Genomic DNA, 22093 nt, shown 5'->3' with positions numbered 1-22093 from the left:
AATAAGTGCATTTGTTTTGTTTTTTGGGATGTCAGGGTTACCACAGCCCTTAAGGAATTTTGTAGTTTACACTTGTATATAATAGGAAGAAACCACCACAACTCTTTATCCACCTTGAAGAGAGATAAGAAAAGGCTTTTGTAGAGAGCGAAGAAAGTGCTGTGTAAAAGAGAAGGAGAGTGTAGTTAACATCTTATTAGGACACAAAACATTACTTAAATGAAAATTTATTACATTTTTTTTTCAAAACAGCTGCAGCCATGTGCTAGCACAGTCTTTGGATTTCCATTACATATCACATAAAGATGTTCATTTTCAAAAACCATGACCCTTTCAAAAATTCTGTTTCAGAACAAACTTATTCTCCTGACAAATGTCAAATAAAGCCCAAGTGCTTTAACAAATCAAGATGAAACACATGGATGAGGCAGATGTTCAATGTCTTGTAATAAAAAAAAAATACTACAAACAGGAGAGGTTAAACTCATTTAGATGCTAAATGAACATGACAGCATCTGACGTTTTTATGGATGAGATAAAGAATCAGTAAAACTGTAACTTACACTGTTTCAAGAACTACCTTTTTTTAAATTTACCAGGCCATGATGCAAGCGGCTGGTCCCGATTCTTCTGCTTTCCTCACAGCAAAATCCACTTTAGCATAAAGAAAAATAAGGGTTCTACATGAAAAACATTCTTTAGAAAAAAAGTGATATTTCAGAAAGGGCTCATCTAGTTTCAGCAAAATATAAGCTTGCATTGAAATCAACAATGTATCAACACAGAATAAACGTATACAAAACAGATTAATTTAAGCAGAAGCCCTTTGTGAAACATCACCCATTTACATAATTCTTTTAAACTTTTTGTCCACTTAACTACTTCCCTCGAAGTCTACTTTAACTGAAATTACATAGTACAACTTTAACCATCAAAAGTATGTAATTAAAAAAAAAAACAATGCTTAATTTTTTTCTGTAGGTTAGCTTCAATACTTTAAACAGACAACAAGTGAAAATGAAACAAACATTAGTTTATTTCCAGTTCGTGTTATGCCGTAAACTGGCAAAAAGCATTGTCTTCATCTTAGGAGTTAACCAGTTCTGTGCAGTCTTCTACTTCTGGATCCTTACCATGGATTTCAGCAGTCAAGGATGTTCTGTGACCCAGTCATCCAGCATGGCGGACCAAGCACCTAGAAGAAAACTGTCAACAAATTTAGCAGTAACTTGTATTGAAAGCAAGTTTAACAGACATGCCATTCAAGCTCTGCACATATTTAAACAGTTAACTATATTTGACAACTACTGTCGTCATGTCCCCTCATTTACATCTCGTGCAAATGTTCAGTCTCGGGAAACGATGAAAAGGTAAAATACTTGACCCTACATTTTATGTGACAAGCTTGAACTCTCTGCACATTTGGTGCAGAATTCCACCGAGACGTGGTCTTTGTCCACGTGCAGGCAGATGCCACCTGCAGTATCTCTGTCTTCCACCTTCACCCTCTTCCTCGGCATGGCATAATCGTGGTCATTCTCGTTGGATTCCTGGAAAAGCGAGGTAGAGAATTTCATGCCGTTCACACCGCTCAATCTAGACAACAGCTGAGCCAGCATGCTCTCATTGGCCAACACAGCTCTCAGGTACCTAGTTTCATTCTCCAACTCTTCCACTCTCTTGTTGAGATTGCCATTTTCCTGCTTGAGAACACGATTTTCTGTTGTCAAAGAACCAACTCTCTGTTCTAAACCACTGACATATTCTTTCTTCTTTAAACGGTTCATCCTCGCCGCAATGGCATTCTTGTTGATGATCTGACGGGAGACGTCTTTCAATTTTGACCTCTGGACTGCACCTCTACTGAAGGATGTGGCAACATCTGCGCTTTGGTCTTTCTCATCGCCGGCCGCTGTCTGTGATTCAAAGTTCCCAAAAGCATCAATAACTTCGTTGTCCAGGTCCCAGTTGAACCCGAAGCCAAGTAGATCATCCAGGCCCCAATCATTGGTGTCGCTTTCTGGGGAAGTCTGCATGTTCGTTTCACTTGTATTACTGGTTTTCGATACCCGATCAATCTCGTGGGAGGTACTTGTACATGTGACGTCAGCATTTAGGCTGCTTCTTCCTCTTTTTCTGGTGATCATGGCTGTTTCTGGATATTGTGGAAACTGCATAGAAACAAAACATTTGGAAATTAGCAATAAAATAAATAGCAGCAGCAATCTACACACAAACTAGCTAATTTTATTGTTTGAGAGAAACCAATAAAAAATTACAGATATATAGAGCTTATTCTTGTTCGACTAGAGAAAGCCAAACCAATTTGAAACAACACAAGGATGAGAATGTAAATTGTGGAGGGTTAACGATAGCACGTTCGAGCTAAAAAAAAAAAAAAAGAAAAAAAAGGTGAGAAATCGATCCACGTTCTACTTAGCAAACATTTAACAAAACAAACATGTTTTTTAATGCTTTACGTCAATATATCCTCTTACTTTTAATATAATATTCGATACATGTACAACTCTTAATATCGAAAACAACAAAGAACATGTATTTCGCAGTGGTTTGTTTAGTAGGCCACTGTAGCCCGCCTTGTTGATCTGCATGACAAAGCAGTTTCTTCACGCAAAGAAATCGACACATTTTTTGTTTAGAACCGGAGTAACTTACCATAAACCGAATGCTTATGTCTTCTGACGTCGATTGTATGAAGAAAATACGAGAAATCTAAAATAACTTGACAGAAAAGATATTTAAGCTCAGATATTGTAAAGCCAAGTAACGCGCTTAAGACGACACCGAGAGGAACTAAAATGGCGACGTCTTCTTCTGTTGGCGTTTTATGATGGTTGGAAAACAAACGGTAGGTGCAATCCCGCCACCTACTGGCCTGGAGAGTGGACCATTGATGGAATAGGAAGAGCTAAATCAATTATATATATTTTTTTTTAAACACGTCTAAATCCTGTTAAAGAGGTCTACTTTTTTAAGCATGTCATTAAAGCATTGTATAATTCATAATGATACAAGCCATTATTCAACAGAGTTTTAAGTGTAACATTTCCTATCCCTATTTGATTCTTCCAAAGACATTCTCTTTCATTATCATAAGCAGAACAGTGTAACAGTGCATACTCTACTGTTTCTGATCATCCACACAGTTCCCAGACTCATGCTTGTTCATTTTATTTAGTGAAATGCGAAGTCTTGTAATAATTGTATCTTCTCTTCTACTGCCAAAATTAACTCTTTCAACCCCAACTTGTTTTTGAATATGATAAATACGTCTTCCTCTATCCTCCTTATTCCAAACTTCTTGCCATCTCATTTTTATCACTGTTCTAATTTTAGCCTTAACTTCTATATGTGATCATTTCAACGCCTGTTTTGCTAAATGATCCGCAACCTTATTTCCATCCACTCCCATGTGTGCTGGAACCCAAAGGAAACATTTCTTATTCACTCTGTACATTAAAGAATTTCATACAAAATGTCTTGTCTTGAAGATCTTTCACTGATAAGATCTTTCACTGATATCACTTGATAATGCAGAGAATGGATCTGAACATATCACTGCATTCAGTATCACGATACTTTATGTAAGCATCGCTTATCTGTTGCTGTCAGTCTAGTCCGTAGTTCCTTACACAACAAAAGTTATGTTTATTTATTACTAGATATACAGAATTTTACATATAAAAGAGATGCCAGTTTATAAAAGTTTAAAGTTTATTAAAATCAACGTCTTAGGCCAGATACTCTCTCAAAGTAATAAACAAACAATCGTATTTGCTGCAAACTGAAAGATTTTAAGGGAATTTTTATTTTAAGACATTAAATCCACATACTTTACAATAATAAGCATATTATATTTTTCATTCTCTTTGTATTCCTCAACAAAAAAAGTCAAGAAACCATCAAGTTAACTCCTAAATATTTAACATTACATATAGTCTTCCTACATACTGCATTCTTGTTTGTTCAAAAGTGTCACCATATGCCTCAGTTTCTTACTATCTAGACATTCTTGCCATGACCATCAATCTCAAAGGTAAAATATCTTCCACCCATTCATCCGGAGATTGCATCATTCTCTCCCACAGGGCTGCTTCAGCAACATTAGAGTCCACCCAGTTCACTTCAGTGCCATAACTTTTACCTGAAATAATACTGACGATCAGTTGTTTTTAAAATATATATATATATATATATATATATATATATATATATATATATATATATATATATATATTTTTTTTTTTTTTTAAGTATGGTTATAATTTCTCTTTCAATTACCTGTTCCTGGACCCAGCCTTATACCCCCAATGAAGTGGTTGTTTAGTCTGTCATGATCCCACACAGTAAGTTCCACACAGGCCTCTTTGAGGTCCTCTTGCCTGAAACCATCATACACTATGGTGTGGTTAAACACTGGGTTAGATGCCCTCTTCAACACTCTGGTCTTCTGACGGCTTTTTCGGCTGGTTTCTGGGAGGACTGCGCTGAAATGGCCAATTTCACACGTGATGGGCATCCCAGATTTAATGATCCAACATATATACAAATATATCCAATAAAACAGCTATAAATACCATTTAACAAAGGGGTCAATGGCAACACCTCTTGTAATGGGCAGATTCTTGCATTCTTTCACCCATATTTGCAACTCACCATTCCCCCTGTTCTTGTGACCTACAGAATTAACATGTTATCAGAAAGAAAGATGCTTCTAAAAACATATTATTAGTCAAAATACAAAGTGTCAGCATCTTACAGTGAGTAGTTTGTAGGACGAAACGCAGAGCAACTTTAATCTCTGCACTCATTTCCTCACTGCCAACAGAATGTTTTGGGCTGGTGGGAACCTGGACCTGGGTTGATAAAGAAATACATGCTTAGTGGAATTGCAACAAACATGACCTCATACCCTTAAGTACAGGATTTTAGATGTTTTGTTCACAAGACTTCTCAATAAAAGCACTTTTGGAAAAAGTTTTGCTGTCCATATTTTCAACAATATTAAACTAGACACAGACCTGATCTGTGGGTCACCAGTTAAAGACTATCCTTACAGGATATTGTAACCAAATAGACATGACTATCATTATCTTACCCTTCCTTTAAGTAAATATTCATTCATCTGAGTGTTACTGAAATCCCATTCGGCCAAATCGAGCTCAACCTCTCCAAGAAACATGTTGCGCCCAAAAGTGTCGTTGTGCCACACAGAGGTGTTCAGCTTCTGGGTTTTCAACGTCTCCACTGGAATCTTAAACTGCATGGAAAAGGCAACTTTGATCATCAAATTCAAAACATATTACAAGTAGTTTATAATTCTCATACCCGTAGTATTTCATTGTAAGTTGGATCCAGAGTCTTCTTCCTCACGCATGTTTTTTTCTTTCCATATTTTGCTTTGTCAGGTAACAAGTAACATTTAACGTACCTGAAGATCAATCAAACAGAGCACATATATTATTGTTTATCTACAGGTGTTGGTCATATAATTAGAATATCATCAAAAGATTGATTTTTTTTCACTAATTCCATTTAAAAAGTGAAACTTGTATATTATATTCATTCATTACACACAGACTGATATATTTCAAATTTTTATTTCTTTTAATCCCAAATTCAGTATCTCAGAAAATTCGAATATTGTGAAAAGGTTCAATATTGAAGACACCTGGTGCCACACTCTAATCAGCTAATTAACTCAAAACACCTGCAAAAGCCTTTAAATGGTCTCTCAGTCTAGTTCTGTAGGCTACACAATCATGGTGAAGACTGCTGACTTGACAGTTGTCCAAAAGATGACCATTGACACCTTGCACAAGGAGGGCAAGACACAAAAGGTCATTGCAAAATAGGCTGGCTGTTCACAGAGCTCTGTGTCAAGCACATTAATAGAGGGGCGAAGGGAAGGAAAAGATGTGGTAGAAAAAAACGTGTACAAGCAATAGGGATAACCACACCCTAGAGAGGATTGTGAAACAAAACCCATTCAAAAATGTGGGGGAGATTCACAAATAGTGGACTGCAGCTGGAGTCAGTGCTTCAAGAACCACTACGCACAGACGTATGCAAGACATGGGTTTTCAGAGTCTGGAGGAAAAGAGGAGAGGCACATAATCCACGTTGCTTGAGGTCCAGTGTAAAGTTTCCTCAGTCAGTGATGGTTTGGGGTGCCATGTCATCTGCTGGTGTTGGTCCACTGTGTTTTCTGAGGTCCAAGGTCAATGTAGCCATATACCAGGAAGTTTTAGAGCACTTCATGCTTCCTGCTGCTGACCAACTTTATGGAGATGCAGATTTAATTTTCCAACAGGACTTCACACCTGCACACAGTGCCAAAGCTACCAGTACCTGGTTTAAGGACCATAGTATCTCTGTTCTTAATTGGCCAGCAAACTCGCCTGACCTTAACCCCATAGAAAATCTATGGGGTATTGTGAAGAGGAAAATGCGATATGCCAGACCCAACAATGCAGAAGAGGTGAAGGCCACTATCAGAGCAACCTGTGCTCCCAAAACACCTGAGCAGTGCCACAGACTGATTTACTCCATGCCACGCCACCTTGGTGCAGTAATTCAGGCAAAAGGAGCCCCAACTAAGTATTGAATGCTGTCCATGCTCATACTTTTCATGCTCATTCTTTTCAATTGGCCAAGATTTCTAAAAATCCTTTCTTTGTATTGGTCTTAAGTAATATTCTAATTTTCTGAGATACCGAATTTGGGATTTTCCTTAGTTGTCAGTTATAATCATCAAAACTAAAAGAAATAAACATTTGAAATATATCAGTCTGTGTGTAATGAATGAATATAATATACAAGTTTAACTTTTTGAATGGAACTTTTTGATGATATTCTAATTATATGACCAGCACCTGTATATTGAGAGAAGCTATATTCTTCTGATGACAAATATTATTTCACTTACGGATCAGATCGGTTCCTCTTTACATCCGCCATGGCGAGGTCCTTGCATTGCACAACAAAGATGTGGAACTCTCCCAGTTTTTGCACATAGTGAATGGCTAACTGGATTGTGCCTTTGACCTCCAGATTACCAAACTCACTACTGTAAATGCTCATTACACTTCCAGTGACCTACAAATACCCCGCACAAAGACACATATCTATACAGGAACCGTTTCATTATTGCATGTAACGTGCAAAAATAGATTAATACGTGCATTTGCATTATATTAGAGCAAAATTAGTTGGTGTCACATACAGAGGACATGGAGGCCACTTCAGAGCAAATGCTAAAATTAGAAGGAGTGTTGCATGTTCTCAGTTTGTCATAGTGGAAACTGCTCACTGATGCACAGTTGCCGTTTCTGAAATCCATCTATCAGTCACATGCACAAACAACAGGAGATTGTTAGCTTGTATGTAGGTTAATAAAGGCAGTGGATGGTGTTGTTTAGCTCAAGGTAGTGATAAGGCAAATCATAAAAATAAGACATTTTAGAACTAATCAAGTGATAATCGACATCAGCATTTAAGATGCTCATGGTTTTTGGTTTTTATTTTACCTCTTGTTGCATTAATGCAGGAACTGACATACTCATCATCTTCACCTGTTCTGGGTCGGAGAAGGATGTTTTGGTGTTTGAAGTCACTGCAGATACTGAGAAAAAAGAAATCTGTAATTTTTGTGGATGCACATTCTGGATAAAGATACAGATGGAAGGAATTTGAGTTAGTTTTAGTAGAAATAAATGATTCTGAAGAGTTCTGAGGTTTTGAAGAGCACATTTGATATTTTATGTAGATAATTGATTTAGTTACTCTTACCTAACTCACCATTAGGTGGTATGGAATGCAAACCACTTCAATCGTTACCATTAATCCATATGCTCATAAAAGTTTCATGCGTCAGTTAATGCATTCCCTTTTCAAGAAGTAAAATCTACATGAAAGACCAAGGGTCGATTATGTAAAGGATGTTTAATGTCCTTGATGCTAATTTAATTTCAAGGGCTTACCTTCTGCTCTTAATGTAATAATGCAAATGTATAATACTATGATCTACAGCTACAGCAGAGGCTGCTATCAAAATCATTTAAAATAATTATGAAATGTATTTACAAATTGACATGTATTTACTTTATTACTAATTTATTATTAATAATCTATTTATCAAAAAGAAATATTTACCATTTTCCATACTCAGCCCAACATCACTCCTTGGGTCAGTCTTCCATCTCTCTTCTTGGTTCAGATGACAAAGTATTGATAAATAAAGATTTTAAAAAAAAAAGATTCCTTATCTTATAAAACACTATGAAATGCAGTACAGCATAAAATGGTTGAGAAACCTTGGGAGTTATTAACAAATGTCCGGCAGAGGGCGAATGAGACTCATACAGAACTGAGCTAGGGCTCTGTAATACTCATGATTCTCAAAGACCATAACATTTGGACTTTACCTTAAATAAGGTCTTAAAGTCAACAAAACATAGGGCAAGAAAGATAAAGGAAACTTACGTAAAGGTGTGGATGCCAGGTCCTCTAAACTCTTGGAAATAGAGATGGGTCTGGCATTGGCTCGTTCAAGGGCAGCTTTGACAGGACTGTCATCCTCACTGTCCCCTGTCACAGCCCATATCAAGAAAGAATCAACAAACCATATAAAAACAGAAGTCTACTGATCCCTTATATACAACTGAATATCTGATTTGAAACACTGATTTAATGTGGTATTTCCATCCATTAGCTTTCTGGTTTCAGGGGATTTGAAAATGTATATGTAAATATTATGTAATTATTGTGTACATTGTATGTAATTTTAAAAATAACACCAAAAGCTAGTTAAAAATCAATATAGCCAAATAATAAATAATTTAATATTAGTTATAGATTTAAAATATAACAATTAAAAAACTAAAATAATTATGAAATATAAAATTTAATAAATGAAAACAATATAATACTTTATTGATTGTAAGCTGATTCTTCAGTGTCAATAGGTAATTGTGTTCATTTGACTGTAACTTTAAATAATATTTCAAACACCATGTTATAAAATGAAATTTACCAAGAATAAAAAAAAAGTTTATTGTAATTATTAAAAGTTTAATGATTTCAAATAAAAAAAGTTCTGATTGTTGAATTAGATCATCATAAAAACACATTGAGGCAGGGCTTAAATAGTTCTAAACCTGTAGAACAAGAAGGTAATTTTATCATGTCTACAAACATGAGCAACTTACTTGAGCAAACTATCAAGAAGGACATGCTTCTCAGGACAGACTGAGCAATTGTTTTAAAACCATAAACCCTGCTTCCACAAGAATCACAGAACCAATCAAGATCGTTTCTACTAAAACTAGACTGTACCAAAATGGGGAGGTGAGCTCACAGTATGAACTGGCGTGTGAGATTGACCAGGCCTCAGGTGTGGAGCTCCCAGAGGAGTCAAAGGTGATCTCCTCTGATTCGAGCAGGGAGTGTCGAGAAGGGGAGCTCTCACTGCTCATTCTGCCTTGGCTCACCTGTTCAAAAGTTTCACCTGCCTGCACACTAACCTGTTTTCTTTCATCTAAGACTACCTGCTCAGGTACGCCCAGGTAATAGTGTAAACTCAGGGGAATATAAAACCGGGTCAGAGAGTCCGCTGACAACTTTCGTTCTTTGGGCATGATGGGTCTTACATCGCAGCCTCCATCTGAAGTCTTCCTATGGTGTTCAGGAGAGATGCAAGACCTGGTTTGCCCTGGATCAACCCTTACAGTGCCAGGACTCTTGTTGGCGGGATTGATATCTATCGTAAAGGTTCTTAAGGGAGAACCTAAGGGATCCTTCCTGGTTTCTTTGTTTGGATATGAATCTCTACGAGGTACTTTAGACTGCAGTAATGGGCTGGGAGTTCTTGTTTGATCTTGGTCTTTTGGGTGGTAAATGTCAGTGGACTGTGGCTCATCAAATTCACCATTTGCAATGAGACTTCCGAGGGGAAATGATGGTGGACTTGGCTTTGACTGTTTGTGTGAAATGGACTGTTTGAAATTACAAATATTCTGGGTTATGTAATGTACCCTACCTCTGATATCTTGAAGGTCTTGTAATGGCACTGTACTTTGACTTTTTTGGATTTCCTCGTTCTGTTCCATCTTCTCTTTTTGTGTCAGTCCAGCCTCTTTGAAACTCATTCTGCCTGGGGAACTTTGGCTGGTTGATCTGATGTCAAAATGAGGTTCAGAAAGTTCTATTGAAGAATGTTTTGGAGATGACTCTGGGGATGGATCTTTAACATTAGCTCTGCATGTTGGTGAGCTTACAATTACTCTAACGCCACTTTTTTCTTTCTCCCAAAATGACTTGAGATCATTAATTGAAACTTTATTCTCCTGTTGACTTGGGGACATTTTGAAGGTGGAGATTTCATTCTTCAAATCAGATATGTCCCTGGAGATTGACTCTTCCTGTAGCTCATTGCCCAGATATTTATCTTTGTGTTTTAGCAATGGACTGGGTGACAATTTGGTATTCATTTTAACTGTGAGAGTTTGTAGTTCACTGCTTGAAACTTCTGAGACCCTTTTGCTCTCCAAACTAAAAGCTTTCTCATCTTCATGTGAGGATGTGGCTGATATATCAACACCACTGGATGTTCTTCTAGGTAAGATTGGCGAAATCTCACATGATGTAGATTGTACATAAACTGGATTTGGCTTTGGATCATTGGGATTGGGTTTGGATGGGCTGATGCTGGAATCTGACAGCCTTCGTTCCACAGCTTCATGATAATTCTCATTAAACTGAGATGGCTCACTTTCTTCTTCCTCTGAATCTCTTTTGATGCTCAGTATTTTAGGTCCTTTATTACCCTTTTCCCAGAATGACTTCAGGTTGGCTAATCTTTCAGTTGATATTTCACCTTGGTCAAACGTCTCTATTTGAGCAGGATCTTCGCATATTGGTGTGTCCATTTTTTCCTGCAATATTTCTGCAGTCTTGCTGTTTGTAGGAACAGAGGTCCGTGGAAGTATATTATCATCATCAGACCTCAAAGTACAAGATATTTTATATTGTGAACTTTCTGTTTTATCTTGACTTATCTCTTCTTGGTCAGATGCTTGAACTTCATGAATCGTATCTTTTTTCTCTGCTCTCGAAAACAATGAAAAAAGCCCCCTACGTTTATTTGGTGGTGGCTTGGTCTTAGGCTGTAAAACTGAAGGCACTGAATCTTCTGACTTGACTTCTGGGCTTTCATGATCTTTTGGTTCCTTTTCATCCATCTCTTTTTTAACTATCGACTCCTTCAGCTCTCCATCTCGAGAGCCTCTCCCAAACCATCCAAGTACCTTAGAAAATGAACGACCCTCTTCCACTGTAACTTTATCAGTCTGGCCCTCTGCATTTAACCCAATGGCCTTACCTGCTACCTCAGTAGAGCCGTGGAAGTTGGACACCTGTGAGTGCTGAGGCTCACCATAAACCTCATGATGTCCTGCAGTGAAGACAATCACAAGTTTTAAAATTTAATTTTTGCATGCAAGTGAGAGAATAATGCTTTTAATGACTTCCAAAAACAATATTACATTAAATGACATAAATCTGACCATGATTTCTGAGATCAGATGATATTATTACACTTTAAAATTGCAGTTAACACCCAAACAGTAGTCATTTCTTGCAGTGCTTATTTACAAATCACCATTTGTAGATTAATCAACATACACATTCACCAGAAGCTATGTGCTGTATATGGTACGCACACACATGCAGTTAGTATAAGGGTGCATTGATGTGTTAGCATGTTAACTTCTGAATTACAGGCTTATATATTTTTTTGGCAGATTATCTCATTTAAACACATTTCTTGGGTTTGATTATATTGTTAAGGTTTAGAATGTCTTAACAAAAGGGTTTTGGAACAAGCATTTCTCACCATCTAGTTGGGAAACCCATCTACCTGTACTTCCTTCAACCTTTCTACCGGCTCAGATTGGGATGCTCGTGATTTTTAGGGGACTTCAGACTGCTGTGTATAACTTTGTAAACCACAGGAAGTTGACAATTCTCACACCGCTATGATAATTCCATGCGTTAATGGGATAGTTCAACCAGACTGAAAATTTAAACTCAAAATTGATAATCATTTATTCACCCACATGTCATTCCAGACTTGTTACTTTTTCTTTTGTGGAACACAGATGAAGAGTGCCTTTGAATACATGTTTGGAACAACATGACAGCGAATAAAGGAATTTTCATTTCCTGGATGAACTATCCTTTTGAGTACTTCTCGTGGATACAACCTTGTTACTGGTGTCTGTGATATTGCTTCTATCTTGTTCTGACAGAGGACCCCAGGCTTTCCCCCAGGACACTGTGCTCTCCTTGCACCCTCTCTATAGGTCCAACGACAGAGGAGAAGCGGACCTGTTTCCTATTTAACCACCCTGACGCAGAGTGCACTGAGCAGGGGGAAAGAGGAGGGCTGACGGGAGTTTCAGGACTGAAGGGGCTGATTGTAGCTGAAGATTGACTGCTGCTTCTGTCGTCATCATTGGTAGAACTTTGGAGATGCAAGGAGTCAGTAGACTACAGCTAGAGATGTTTAACGCCATTGTCACTGATGGCAGTGTCCAGGGAAGAGTTTTTGCAGAAGTACATCAGTAATCTTTTTTTTTGCACAGGTTTGCATTGTGTGACTATGTGAGTGTCAGTGTTGTCTGTTTTTGGAGTAGTGTGATGGAGTGTGCAGATCTCAGCTGGAAGGAAAGTCTCTGAAAAATAACCAAATAGTTGGGTAATGAAGCAGTAAAAGAGGGAGCAAAGACACATACATGCACAAAAACATGAGTTCATGTTTTATGATGAATTCATTTTGCATTTCAATTAACAGTTCTGTTCTTGTAACAGCAGTACAGTATCTGTTAATTGATGAAAGTTGAATGGTACAGCAATGAGATGCATGGGATTAAAGCTTGCAAGCAACCTAAGAATGGTACGTCTTCAAGTCAGAGATAATAGATATATTGATACCATATCAAGTATGGGCCAACATAGTTCAGCAGAGTAGTCACAGTCAGTACTAACATTTTTAATTTTACAGTGTATGTATTTGTGGCCTATTCCAAACCTTCACAACTTTGAACCCTTTGCACTCATAACAATAATACTAGCCTTACTACACTAAAAGCCCATCAAAAATGTACCATCTATGTCTGAGGTACAAACTGGTCATGCGTGGCAGCTTATCTGCTTAGAACAACATATTTCTCAGTATAATCTCCTTAAAGTTTGGCAGCTCCATAAAGACTTATTACTCTAGATCACTACAGGTTCAACTTTCTGCGGAAATGATTTGGCCAGATCATTTAAGGAACAGCACCTTTTTCGCATGTCTTGTAATAACTCTAAATGCCACAAACACAAACCTTTAGTGTTCCTGTAGCTCAATTGGTAGAGCATTGCGCTATCAAGCACAAGGTTGGGGGTTCGATTCCCTGGGAACACATGATAGGTAAAAACTGATAGCCTGAATGCACTGTAAGTCGCTTTGGATAAAAGCGTCTGCTAAATGCAGAAATTTAATTTAATTTAATGGCAATTATAAAACTACACCTTGGTTAATCTATACTAATTATACAAGCAGAGTACAGTTGAATCCTGGAAATATACAAAACTACTCTATTGTTGTACTTGTGCAAATGATTATTGAGTGTTTAAACTGCCGTATGACCTCAAAGAAGAATTTGATACATTCATGATCAAAAACCAGGGGCCAACAGGTTTTGTTGCCAACATATAATACAAATGTAGCACTGCATTATACAAGTTAAAGTGACCAAATAAGGTTTAATAGATATGCATGCAGTTATTATGCCCAGAGCAGCACAGATCATGTCAAGCCATAACCATTGCTCAGAAGAGCTAAACATGCTGTACGCAATGGGGATCAGTCAAACAAACTTACTGTTCTAGCAAGAAATATGTTCTGACCCTTTGCTCATCAGAACATAAACTCCAATAAAAACCTCATCTATTACTGGACTGAACAGTATCAAAATAATCACACAAATGTTAAATCTGTGGTAATCACATGTGTTAGATCATAGAGATCATCTCTCAAAAGCGGAGAGCTGGTCTACAGCTGTAGTTCTGACAGAAAATGCTACATTAAAAACTGTAAATCAGTGTTGTTATTGTTAACAAATCTAATGAAAATTATTATTTACTAATCAGCAATTAAAATAAAGCTAACACAAAATAAAATGTAATAATTAGATGAAAAAATGTAACTTAAAACCTAAACATGATATCATTAAATGTAATATGAAGTTAAAAACTTTTTAAACATTCAGCATTAAAATGGGAAGTCCTGATGCCTGTATCTTTGTCACCATTTTAACAATAAACTGAATTCTTTTTTAATAGAGTGACATACTCTACAGTGTGTATAAAAATCAATTTGTGGATCAATTTAGAAGATAATTCTCACCCTCAGCAGGTGTCTGATCAGACTCTTTCACGCCATTGATAACTCTGGCATCATCTCTCTGCGATCGCACACTACTGAATGGATTCTCCCTTGGCTACATAATAAATTTAATGGAATCATGAAAATGCACAATAAAGAAAACAGAAAAAATTAGATAAAAATGAATGAGTAACTAGATTTAGTGTAGTGTACCTTGATTTGAGGTCTCTGCCTTTCCTGCTGGGCTTCTGGCAACTCATCATCCACCCTGTGTGATTTGATCATATAGATTCATATAAAAAATTAAATTAAATGCAAGATTCACCAACATGATAAAAACCAATAAGCCACTGAAAGCTTTGTGCATTGTGAACAGTTTCTATATTTCTATATTCAATCATCAATACATCTCTATGGTGCTGGTCCTGAAGCCCCTGGAAAGTCACAAGATTCAGCAAAGAACTAAGTTTCCATGTTGCTATTTGACAGAATAATGCCATTACATGGTGTGTCAGAGGGAAAAACAGCAGCACGTGAAATCTGACCCTTGAAGCAGCTTACTGGCAACAGATTCCCTCACCAATGTCTGGGAATACATGGGAAAAATTTGCCCTACAGATTATGTTAGACCTAGAGTACAGGTTCCCTCCTGAATCTCTGCCAAACTCACAAACATTTCATAAACAAGCATGCATAAACTGGAGACAGATTACGTTTCTTTTCATGTTGTTTTACATGAGCTGTGATATGAGAGCTTTAAAAGTTAGTGTCCACAAAATTAAGTCTGCTGATGACAGTATGATCAGTCAAGCCATGCTAATGGGCGGATGCAGCATTGATGTGTTGAAAAGGCAGAGCCACCCAAAATTTCCTTTAATCAGGTATAACAATGGCATGGGCTTGGTACTGATAACAGAAACACAATTTTGAGTTTAGGAACTTTTATTTTAAACTGAAATAATATTTCAAAATATTACTGTTTTTACTGTATTTTATTTCTTTATTTATTAAATAATGCACCCTGGGTGAGCATAAGAGACACTTAAAAACTCAAAACTCCACACACTAACATGATATGAGTTTATATAAAGACCTAATAGTTGTTATAAAGTGTTCAGTTACGCGTTGGTTGTATCTCGCCTATGGCATGAAAAAAAGGTGCATGAACACAAACATCTACTTATGCAACATTTAAAAATGTTGTACCTGGTATCATAATGACCAGCATACTTAATAACATAAATTACAAACATTCATATAAATGTGATTACACTGCATTCTGCAAGATTTCACATCACAGGTATGACAAAAATGTGCTGCACCACGTTTCAATCAGATGAAACGCTGTACTGGAATTTTCTAATCATAAATCTACTTAACACCAAAAGCTCACCTCTCATTGTGTGATACTGTGGATGGATCCTCAATAAGGCCTAAAAGCTCTGGAGGGATGTATACATCTTTCTTCTCACCATAAACACAACTGGGTTTCTCAGACCATCTTTGAGAAAGCTCCACTACAATAAGAGACATTTGTAATGCTCAAACATGCATTTACAGACACAACCCCACATCTAAAACATTTGATGGAACTACATGATATATATGATTTAATAAAAATGTTTGATTTATGGGCGATTTTTTTATTAATGCTAAAAATGTGATATAAAGCAACAACAAAAAAAAAGTTATGTAAACACTGAGTTCAGGTGCTAATCAGGGATGGGGTACATGCAATGGAAATAATGAGAGACATAAACAGACTAGAGCCCTTTCTCTATCTGATTCTGTCCGCTGGCAACACTCACAGATCGTCACGGGTTTCTTCTGTCTCATGGATGTTCTGATGATGTCGGAGCCATGGATCCTGTCTCTGTGCCTGTGATTCTTTGTCTCATAAAACCACTCCCCAGTCAAGTACTTCAGCCTGTTTCTGTCTCGCTCAGTCTTACGAAGCTGCCTGAAAAGACATCAAATTTATAAATAAATAAATGAACACACACACACACACACACACACACACACACACACACGTATAAATGGTCACAGAATAAAAATATCCTGGTGTCCCAGAAGTACAGAATGAGCTTTAGCAGTGACATCCAAACTGACAAATCCCAGACATTGTCTAAACTGTGAGCTGTTACTCTGGACTGTATAACTGTGAGAAGTTTTTTTCAGCACCCAGATATTATGTTACATTAAATGCAACTAACACAACCTCAAATCTGTAACCCATATTAAATGTAGCCTGGGACAAATTTTCTTTTTATACATTTGTTTAAGTTAAGGACGAAGGTATGTCATACAACCTCCATATGTTTGCATCTGCATTAATTCATGGCAAATTATTAAACAATTTGATGGAATAAATGGCTTTTGATTTTATAAGCTTTTGTAATTTGCTATCTTAACACAATAATATGGTGGGTCACATTTTATTGTTTGCAGTTAGCAATATTATAGATTTTTTTTAAATTACTATTATTTTATTACTATGTATTATCCTATTTGAACAGACTTGTGAACCATTTTGGGGTTAATTCAATCAATTCAGTAAACTAATACAAAAAGGAGAAGGAGAAAAGCAAATGAAGATGTAGAATTATTTAAGACATTAAAAATCAATAGCAAGGGGCATTAGTTTTCATTATTTCATTCTCGTGTTGTTCCAAACCTGTATGACATTGAGTGGAACATAAAAGATGTTAAGAACATTGTCCCTGTTTTTATTGCCCATACAGTACATTGCAAGTAAATGGTTTCCAGGGTTATCTTGGATGTTATCCAGTAGTAAAAGACATCATCTGTGTTTACATACAAAAACAATGGAAAAGTGGAAATATGGAATGCAAAAATGCATTCTGTATGAATGGCCCATTAATGGACTATTGCTTAAATAACTAGTTACGCCTAATTATACATGATCAGAGCAAATTAATTTATTTTCTTCATCCACCAAACTCACTTGACCCTCTGTTCTTCCAGCTTTTTAAGCTCTGCATCTCTATTCAGCACTGACAGGATCATCTCTTGCTCTTCCTCTGTCAGATAACTCAGGTCAATCATGATGAATGGCTTCAGGGTAGGTGATTATAACAGATGAGTCTCAGATCGCATCTGACTGGTTCATTGAAAGTGTCAAGAGCATCACTGAGTCGCTGCATCACATCGTGAAGAACATCAGAGGAGCACCTGCACCAGACAGACAGAAGGAGTTTCAACAAATTAAAAAAAAAACAGTATGAGTGTGACGAGTGGGGCGGGGCCGAGGGACATGGGAGCGAGGCCGGTGGAGTGATTGGAGATGAGCTACACCTGTTCGACCCACCGGTCTCGAGGCCCACGGAGGAGATGGAAGGATATACAACTGGAGCGACGACAGTGAAGGACGAGAGAGGACCAGGCCTGGGATTTTAGTTGTGTTTTGGTTTTTATTTGAGCGCACCAGTCGTCCGTGAGGGTGGTGCGCTGTTTTGTGTTTATTTTTGCTTTATTAAAATGTTGTTTGATTGTCCGCCGGTTCCCGCCTCCTTCTTCCCGATGACTAGGAAGTCTTTTATCATTACAGTGGTGTCGAAGCCTGGGAGAAGGAGGGACGCGCTGCTGAGGATCCCTCGCCGCTGTGGTGAATCCGCGGCGCCAACGAGCAGGCGAGGAGTGTGCCGCCATGGACGCTCGAGGCGGTGGACTGGAGCGAGTTGCCGGGGACGGGCGAGCTCGCTACCGGCCGCCCACGATAGGGAGGGGCGGCTGCCGTCCGTGAGGGAGCGGAGGAGTCTGCGCCGTTCGCCAGGTGGCCGGAGCCTGCTGCCACCCGCCGGAACGGGGAGGAGCAGGGAACGGGGGACTCCTGCCGGCTGCCCAAAACCGGAGGAGCCGTCGCCGTCCACCGGGCGGCGGAGGAGTGTCGTGCCGTCCGCCGAGGGCCGTCCAGTGCCACCACCAGGCACCGCGGAGGAGATCGCCCAGCTGGTGGAGGGCCGAGCAGCGGTGCGTCTGGGAATCTGATTTTTTTTTTCTCCTCTCTCCCCTCTCTTGTCTCTGTCGCTCCTCCTTCCATCTCCTTTTCTCTCGCCTCGCCTGTCCTACCCCCAGGTTCCCGCAGGTCCCCGTGAGCGGTCCCCCCCGGAGGGAGGGGGGGGGGGGAGTAGAGCGCAGTCTCGGGAGTACCCCCCGGCCTGCGAAGGGCGATGGGGGTATGTGACGAGTGGGGCGGGGCCGAGGGACATGGGAGCGAGGCCGGTGGAGTGATTGGAGATGAGCTACACCTGTTCGACCCACCGGTCTCGAGGCCCACGGAGGAGATGGAAGGATATACAACTGGAGCGACGACAGTGAAGGACGAGAGAGGACCAGGCCTGGGCTTTTAGTTGTGTTTTGGTTTTTATTTGAGCGCACCAGTCGTCGGTGAGGGGCTGGTGCGCTGTTTTGTGTTTATTTTTGCTTTATTAAAATGTTGTTTGATTGTCCGCCGGTTCCCGCCTCCTTCTTCCCGATGATAAGGAAGTTTAATTCATTACAATGAGCTTGGCTCATGAAGAACTATGTCTTCCCTGTGAATACTTCTAACCATTAAGATATCACATGATCCTAATTGTTCCTAATGAATCTGTGAGCCGTTTTGCTTCCAGCATCATCTATGCTTCCCTAAACATCTAAAATAACGTTGTTTCTCTATATCAGCTCTGGTCCATACAGTATGTGCTCAACACTGGACATGTGACATGGCATTCTCAGATGACTATCAGAGGATATGGGTACTGGCTGCTTCTCAGAGCACAGAGCACAGTCAAAGACTTCTTTTATTCCTAAATCAAATTACACTTAACTCAAATTAGGTGGCAGCACGCAAATAGTATCAATTTGAACAGTCTGCTTTTCTAAAAAACAGTTTAGAAAACCATGGCAAAAAAAAAATACATCTAAACCATTTAAAGAACAGGATTTATGATATTTTTGGATGGAATGACCACTGGCAGAATTTCAAATGCCTGGATAAGGTAATATAACAAACAGAATAAATGCTGAAAAAATCTCTTATAAATAGTTTACAAAAAGCTTTAAAAAAATGTTTTTTACCAAAGAGACTTTTTTTCATAAAAAATGTGAAATGTATTATTATTATTTTTTTCATTTACTTATTTTATTTATTGATTCCTTTGCATATTGTAACATCCGATTTTTATGTATCATTAAAAAAAAGAACAGCAATAAGTTCCTACGTCTTGCATGGGCATATCTGGGTGTATAGATAAAGCTGATACATTCCAGCCAGAGAGGAAGTTTGTTGTTACTTTCCTATTTTGGAAATCTGTTCCTGAGTCCTGTTCTTGACTGAGTCATTTCCATGAAAAACGCCTCTTAATGGGTTTACTCAACACACACACAAAACATATCTGACAAGAATTTCCCTTCTTGCTCCTAGAAGAACCGTATAATTCTTTAGAAATTGTATTTTTAAACATTTACTTCTTTTAAAATATAACAAATACTGCTAAATGATTTCTCTCAGTACAAATCAGATTTCAGAAAGACACAGTTAAGCATTTACATGTCCGGTGGTTCTGAGAAAAGCAGGTCATGACAACAGTTGGGATGGTCACCTGAGGCGGGATCTGTAAATCATAACTTTTCAAGAGATACAACATTACCAAAATAGAAAAGAACTGCCTCATCCAGACAGTAAACATGAATAATAAATGTTAACCATTTGCCTATTCCACATCCCTTTGAGCCATGTAACATAACAAAGAGTCGCCACCTGGTTTGGGTTCACATTATAGGTGTGCAGTTTTACTGTGTTACAAACCATTTTACAGGATTCTAAGCATCTGATATTTTTCAGTAACTATGAGAATGTTTTAGTTTTTCTTTTCTTTTTCATCCTAGATAATGTAAATTGTATACCTAAAAAGCTCTGAACATGCCACCCTATTAAGTGGAATGTGGTGTATATTTGTTGACATTTTATTATTATTATTATTTATTTATTTATGTTTGGGGGCATCATAAACCAAGACAATGTTTAAATCATGTATTTTAAGATGGGTTTTTAGTAATGTTACTGTGGAATAAAATGACCTTTCACACAGAACTCTTCCAGAAGCACTCATTTAACTAATCACTGTCTGATCTGGATGTAAATAAATATTCTGCATTCTTTCTCTAAATAGCTTTACAAGAATTAACAAATTAAGGAAACAGGAAAAGAGAAAAAAATCGCAGTGGCTCCAGAGATCAAAAAACAAAACTCCAGAAATGAAAACAACTTAATGAAATGAGCGCCTGTTGAAACAGAACCCATCCCTGTCAGAGCATGCAGCAGAACTTCCAACTCACTGCAGGGAAATTGTTAAGAGAAGTTAAAGCCTTAAAAAGTAAAACAGTATCTATTAAGGTAAAATAAAACTGACAAGCAAAAGTTTACCTGAGTCTCGCTCGCGTGGCTGCTACTAGACCGCATCATTTTCCAACACTGTTACTGTAACATCTGAAACACCAGAGGAGTGTAATAATCCATTTGCCGGTCACTCGCTGATATGAACCAAATTATTTAAAGCTCCAGCTTTAAAGTGAGGCGTGTGTTTACGGTGGGGGTGTGTGGGTGTGGGCTCCTCCACTCACGAACTCGCGTGCACACTAGTAAAAGCTAGAAATGCTGTTGATAAACTTGTGGGGAGTTCAAACGATATTCACAAAATGCTGTCACTAAGTTTTGACATAAAATCCTTGTGTGCGCTCATAAAGGCGTGGTCACGCTCGGTCACTCTCATAATCTTTTAATGCTGTCACACGCACGTGCCATATACATCATGTTATTAATGTCCTCTCGATAACGCCACAGAAAATCCTGCGCATCTTTTAATACGCAACCTATGTATGAAAATTAAACATCACCTATAACGTCACTGCCTACTCTCCACTCCTTGTGAATCAGACTATCTAATGAACCTAAGTCGTTTTATGTCATTCTGACCCCCTGACTATCAGCTGTTACCCCCACAGGTTACAGATGGATTTCAATAAAATATAATGTCATGGAAAAGTTCATTTATTTCAGTAATTCAACTTAAATTGTAAAAATTGTGTATTAAATAAATTCAATGCACACATGGTTCTTTTAATTGTGGTGATTATGGCTAACATTTAACAAAAACCCACCAATTCACTGTCTCAACAAATTAGAATATGGTGACATGCCAGTCAGCTAATCAACTCAAAACACATGCAAATGTTTCCTGGGCCTTCAAAATGGTCTCTCGCTTTGGTTTACTAGGCTACACAATCATGGGAAAGAATGCTGATCTGAAAGTTGTCCAGAAGACAATCATTGAAACCCTTCACAAGGAGGGTAAGCCACAAACATTCATTGCCAAAGAAGGTGGCTGTTCACAGAGTGCTGTATCCAAGCATGTTAACAGAAGGTTGAGTGGAAGGAAAAAGTGTGGAAGAAAAAGATGAACAAACAACCATGAAAACCGCAGCCTTATGAGGATTGTCAAGCAAAATCGATTCAAGAATTTGAGTGAACATCACAAGGAATGGACTGAGGCTGGGGTCAAGGCATCAAGAGCAACCACACACAGACGTGTCGAGGAATTTGCTGAACCACAGACAATGTCAGAGGCGTCTTACCTG

At 38.2% G+C, this 22093-nt stretch overlaps 2 protein-coding genes across 9 annotated transcripts; both read right to left on the bottom strand.

Moving 5' to 3' along the window:
* Window positions 1-211: 211 nt before the first annotated feature.
* Window positions 212-2832, bottom strand: LOC132127878 (CREB/ATF bZIP transcription factor-like). Of its 3 annotated transcripts, none has more exons than XR_009427611.1 (3): window positions 2677-2832; window positions 1134-2171; window positions 212-654 (listed from the first exon to the last, which is right to left on the bottom strand). XR_009427611.1 is itself a non-coding variant. In XM_059540087.1 (3 exons), the coding sequence occupies exons 1-3, from the start codon at window positions 2677-2679 to the stop codon at window positions 1502-1504; spliced, it is 573 nt and encodes a 190-aa protein (XP_059396070.1). In that variant the 5' UTR covers window positions 2680-2832; the 3' UTR covers window positions 1411-1501. The 3 variants fall into 3 exon arrangements, 2 of the variants coding, with proteins under 2 accessions (XP_059396069.1, XP_059396070.1); XM_059540087.1 differs by lacking the exon at window positions 212-654 and having other exon boundaries at window positions 1411-1550; window positions 1651-2171; XM_059540086.1 differs by having other exon boundaries at window positions 212-2171.
* Window positions 2833-3645: 813 nt separating this feature from the next.
* Window positions 3646-21136, bottom strand: LOC132127424 (synaptotagmin-like protein 2). Of its 6 annotated transcripts, none has more exons than XM_059539278.1 (18): window positions 20883-21136; window positions 17421-17647; window positions 16261-16412; window positions 15846-15969; window positions 14666-14720; window positions 14474-14567; window positions 9380-11473; window positions 8506-8610; window positions 8176-8229; window positions 7551-7636; window positions 7247-7363; window positions 6950-7119; window positions 5350-5452; window positions 5120-5281; window positions 4781-4877; window positions 4599-4698; window positions 4303-4508; window positions 3646-4165 (listed from the first exon to the last, which is right to left on the bottom strand). In XM_059539278.1, exons 2-18 carry the CDS (start codon window positions 17519-17521, stop codon window positions 4020-4022), a joined length of 3966 nt encoding a protein of 1321 aa, XP_059395261.1. In that variant the 5' UTR covers window positions 17522-17647; window positions 20883-21136; the 3' UTR covers window positions 3646-4019. The 6 variants fall into 6 exon arrangements, with proteins under 6 accessions (XP_059395261.1, XP_059395264.1, XP_059395266.1 ...); XM_059539281.1 differs by having other exon boundaries at window positions 10061-11473; XM_059539283.1 differs by having other exon boundaries at window positions 11402-11473; window positions 20883-21132.
* Between the last annotated feature and the right edge of the window lie 957 nt (window positions 21137-22093).

The sequence above is a fragment of the Carassius carassius genome, chromosome 45 (assembly GCF_963082965.1).
Source record: "Carassius carassius chromosome 45, fCarCar2.1, whole genome shotgun sequence".
Lineage (NCBI taxonomy): Eukaryota > Metazoa > Chordata > Actinopteri > Cypriniformes > Cyprinidae > Carassius > Carassius carassius.
The sequence above is the reverse complement of the archived record's forward strand: the minus strand, read 5'-3'. Positions and strand labels throughout refer to the sequence as shown.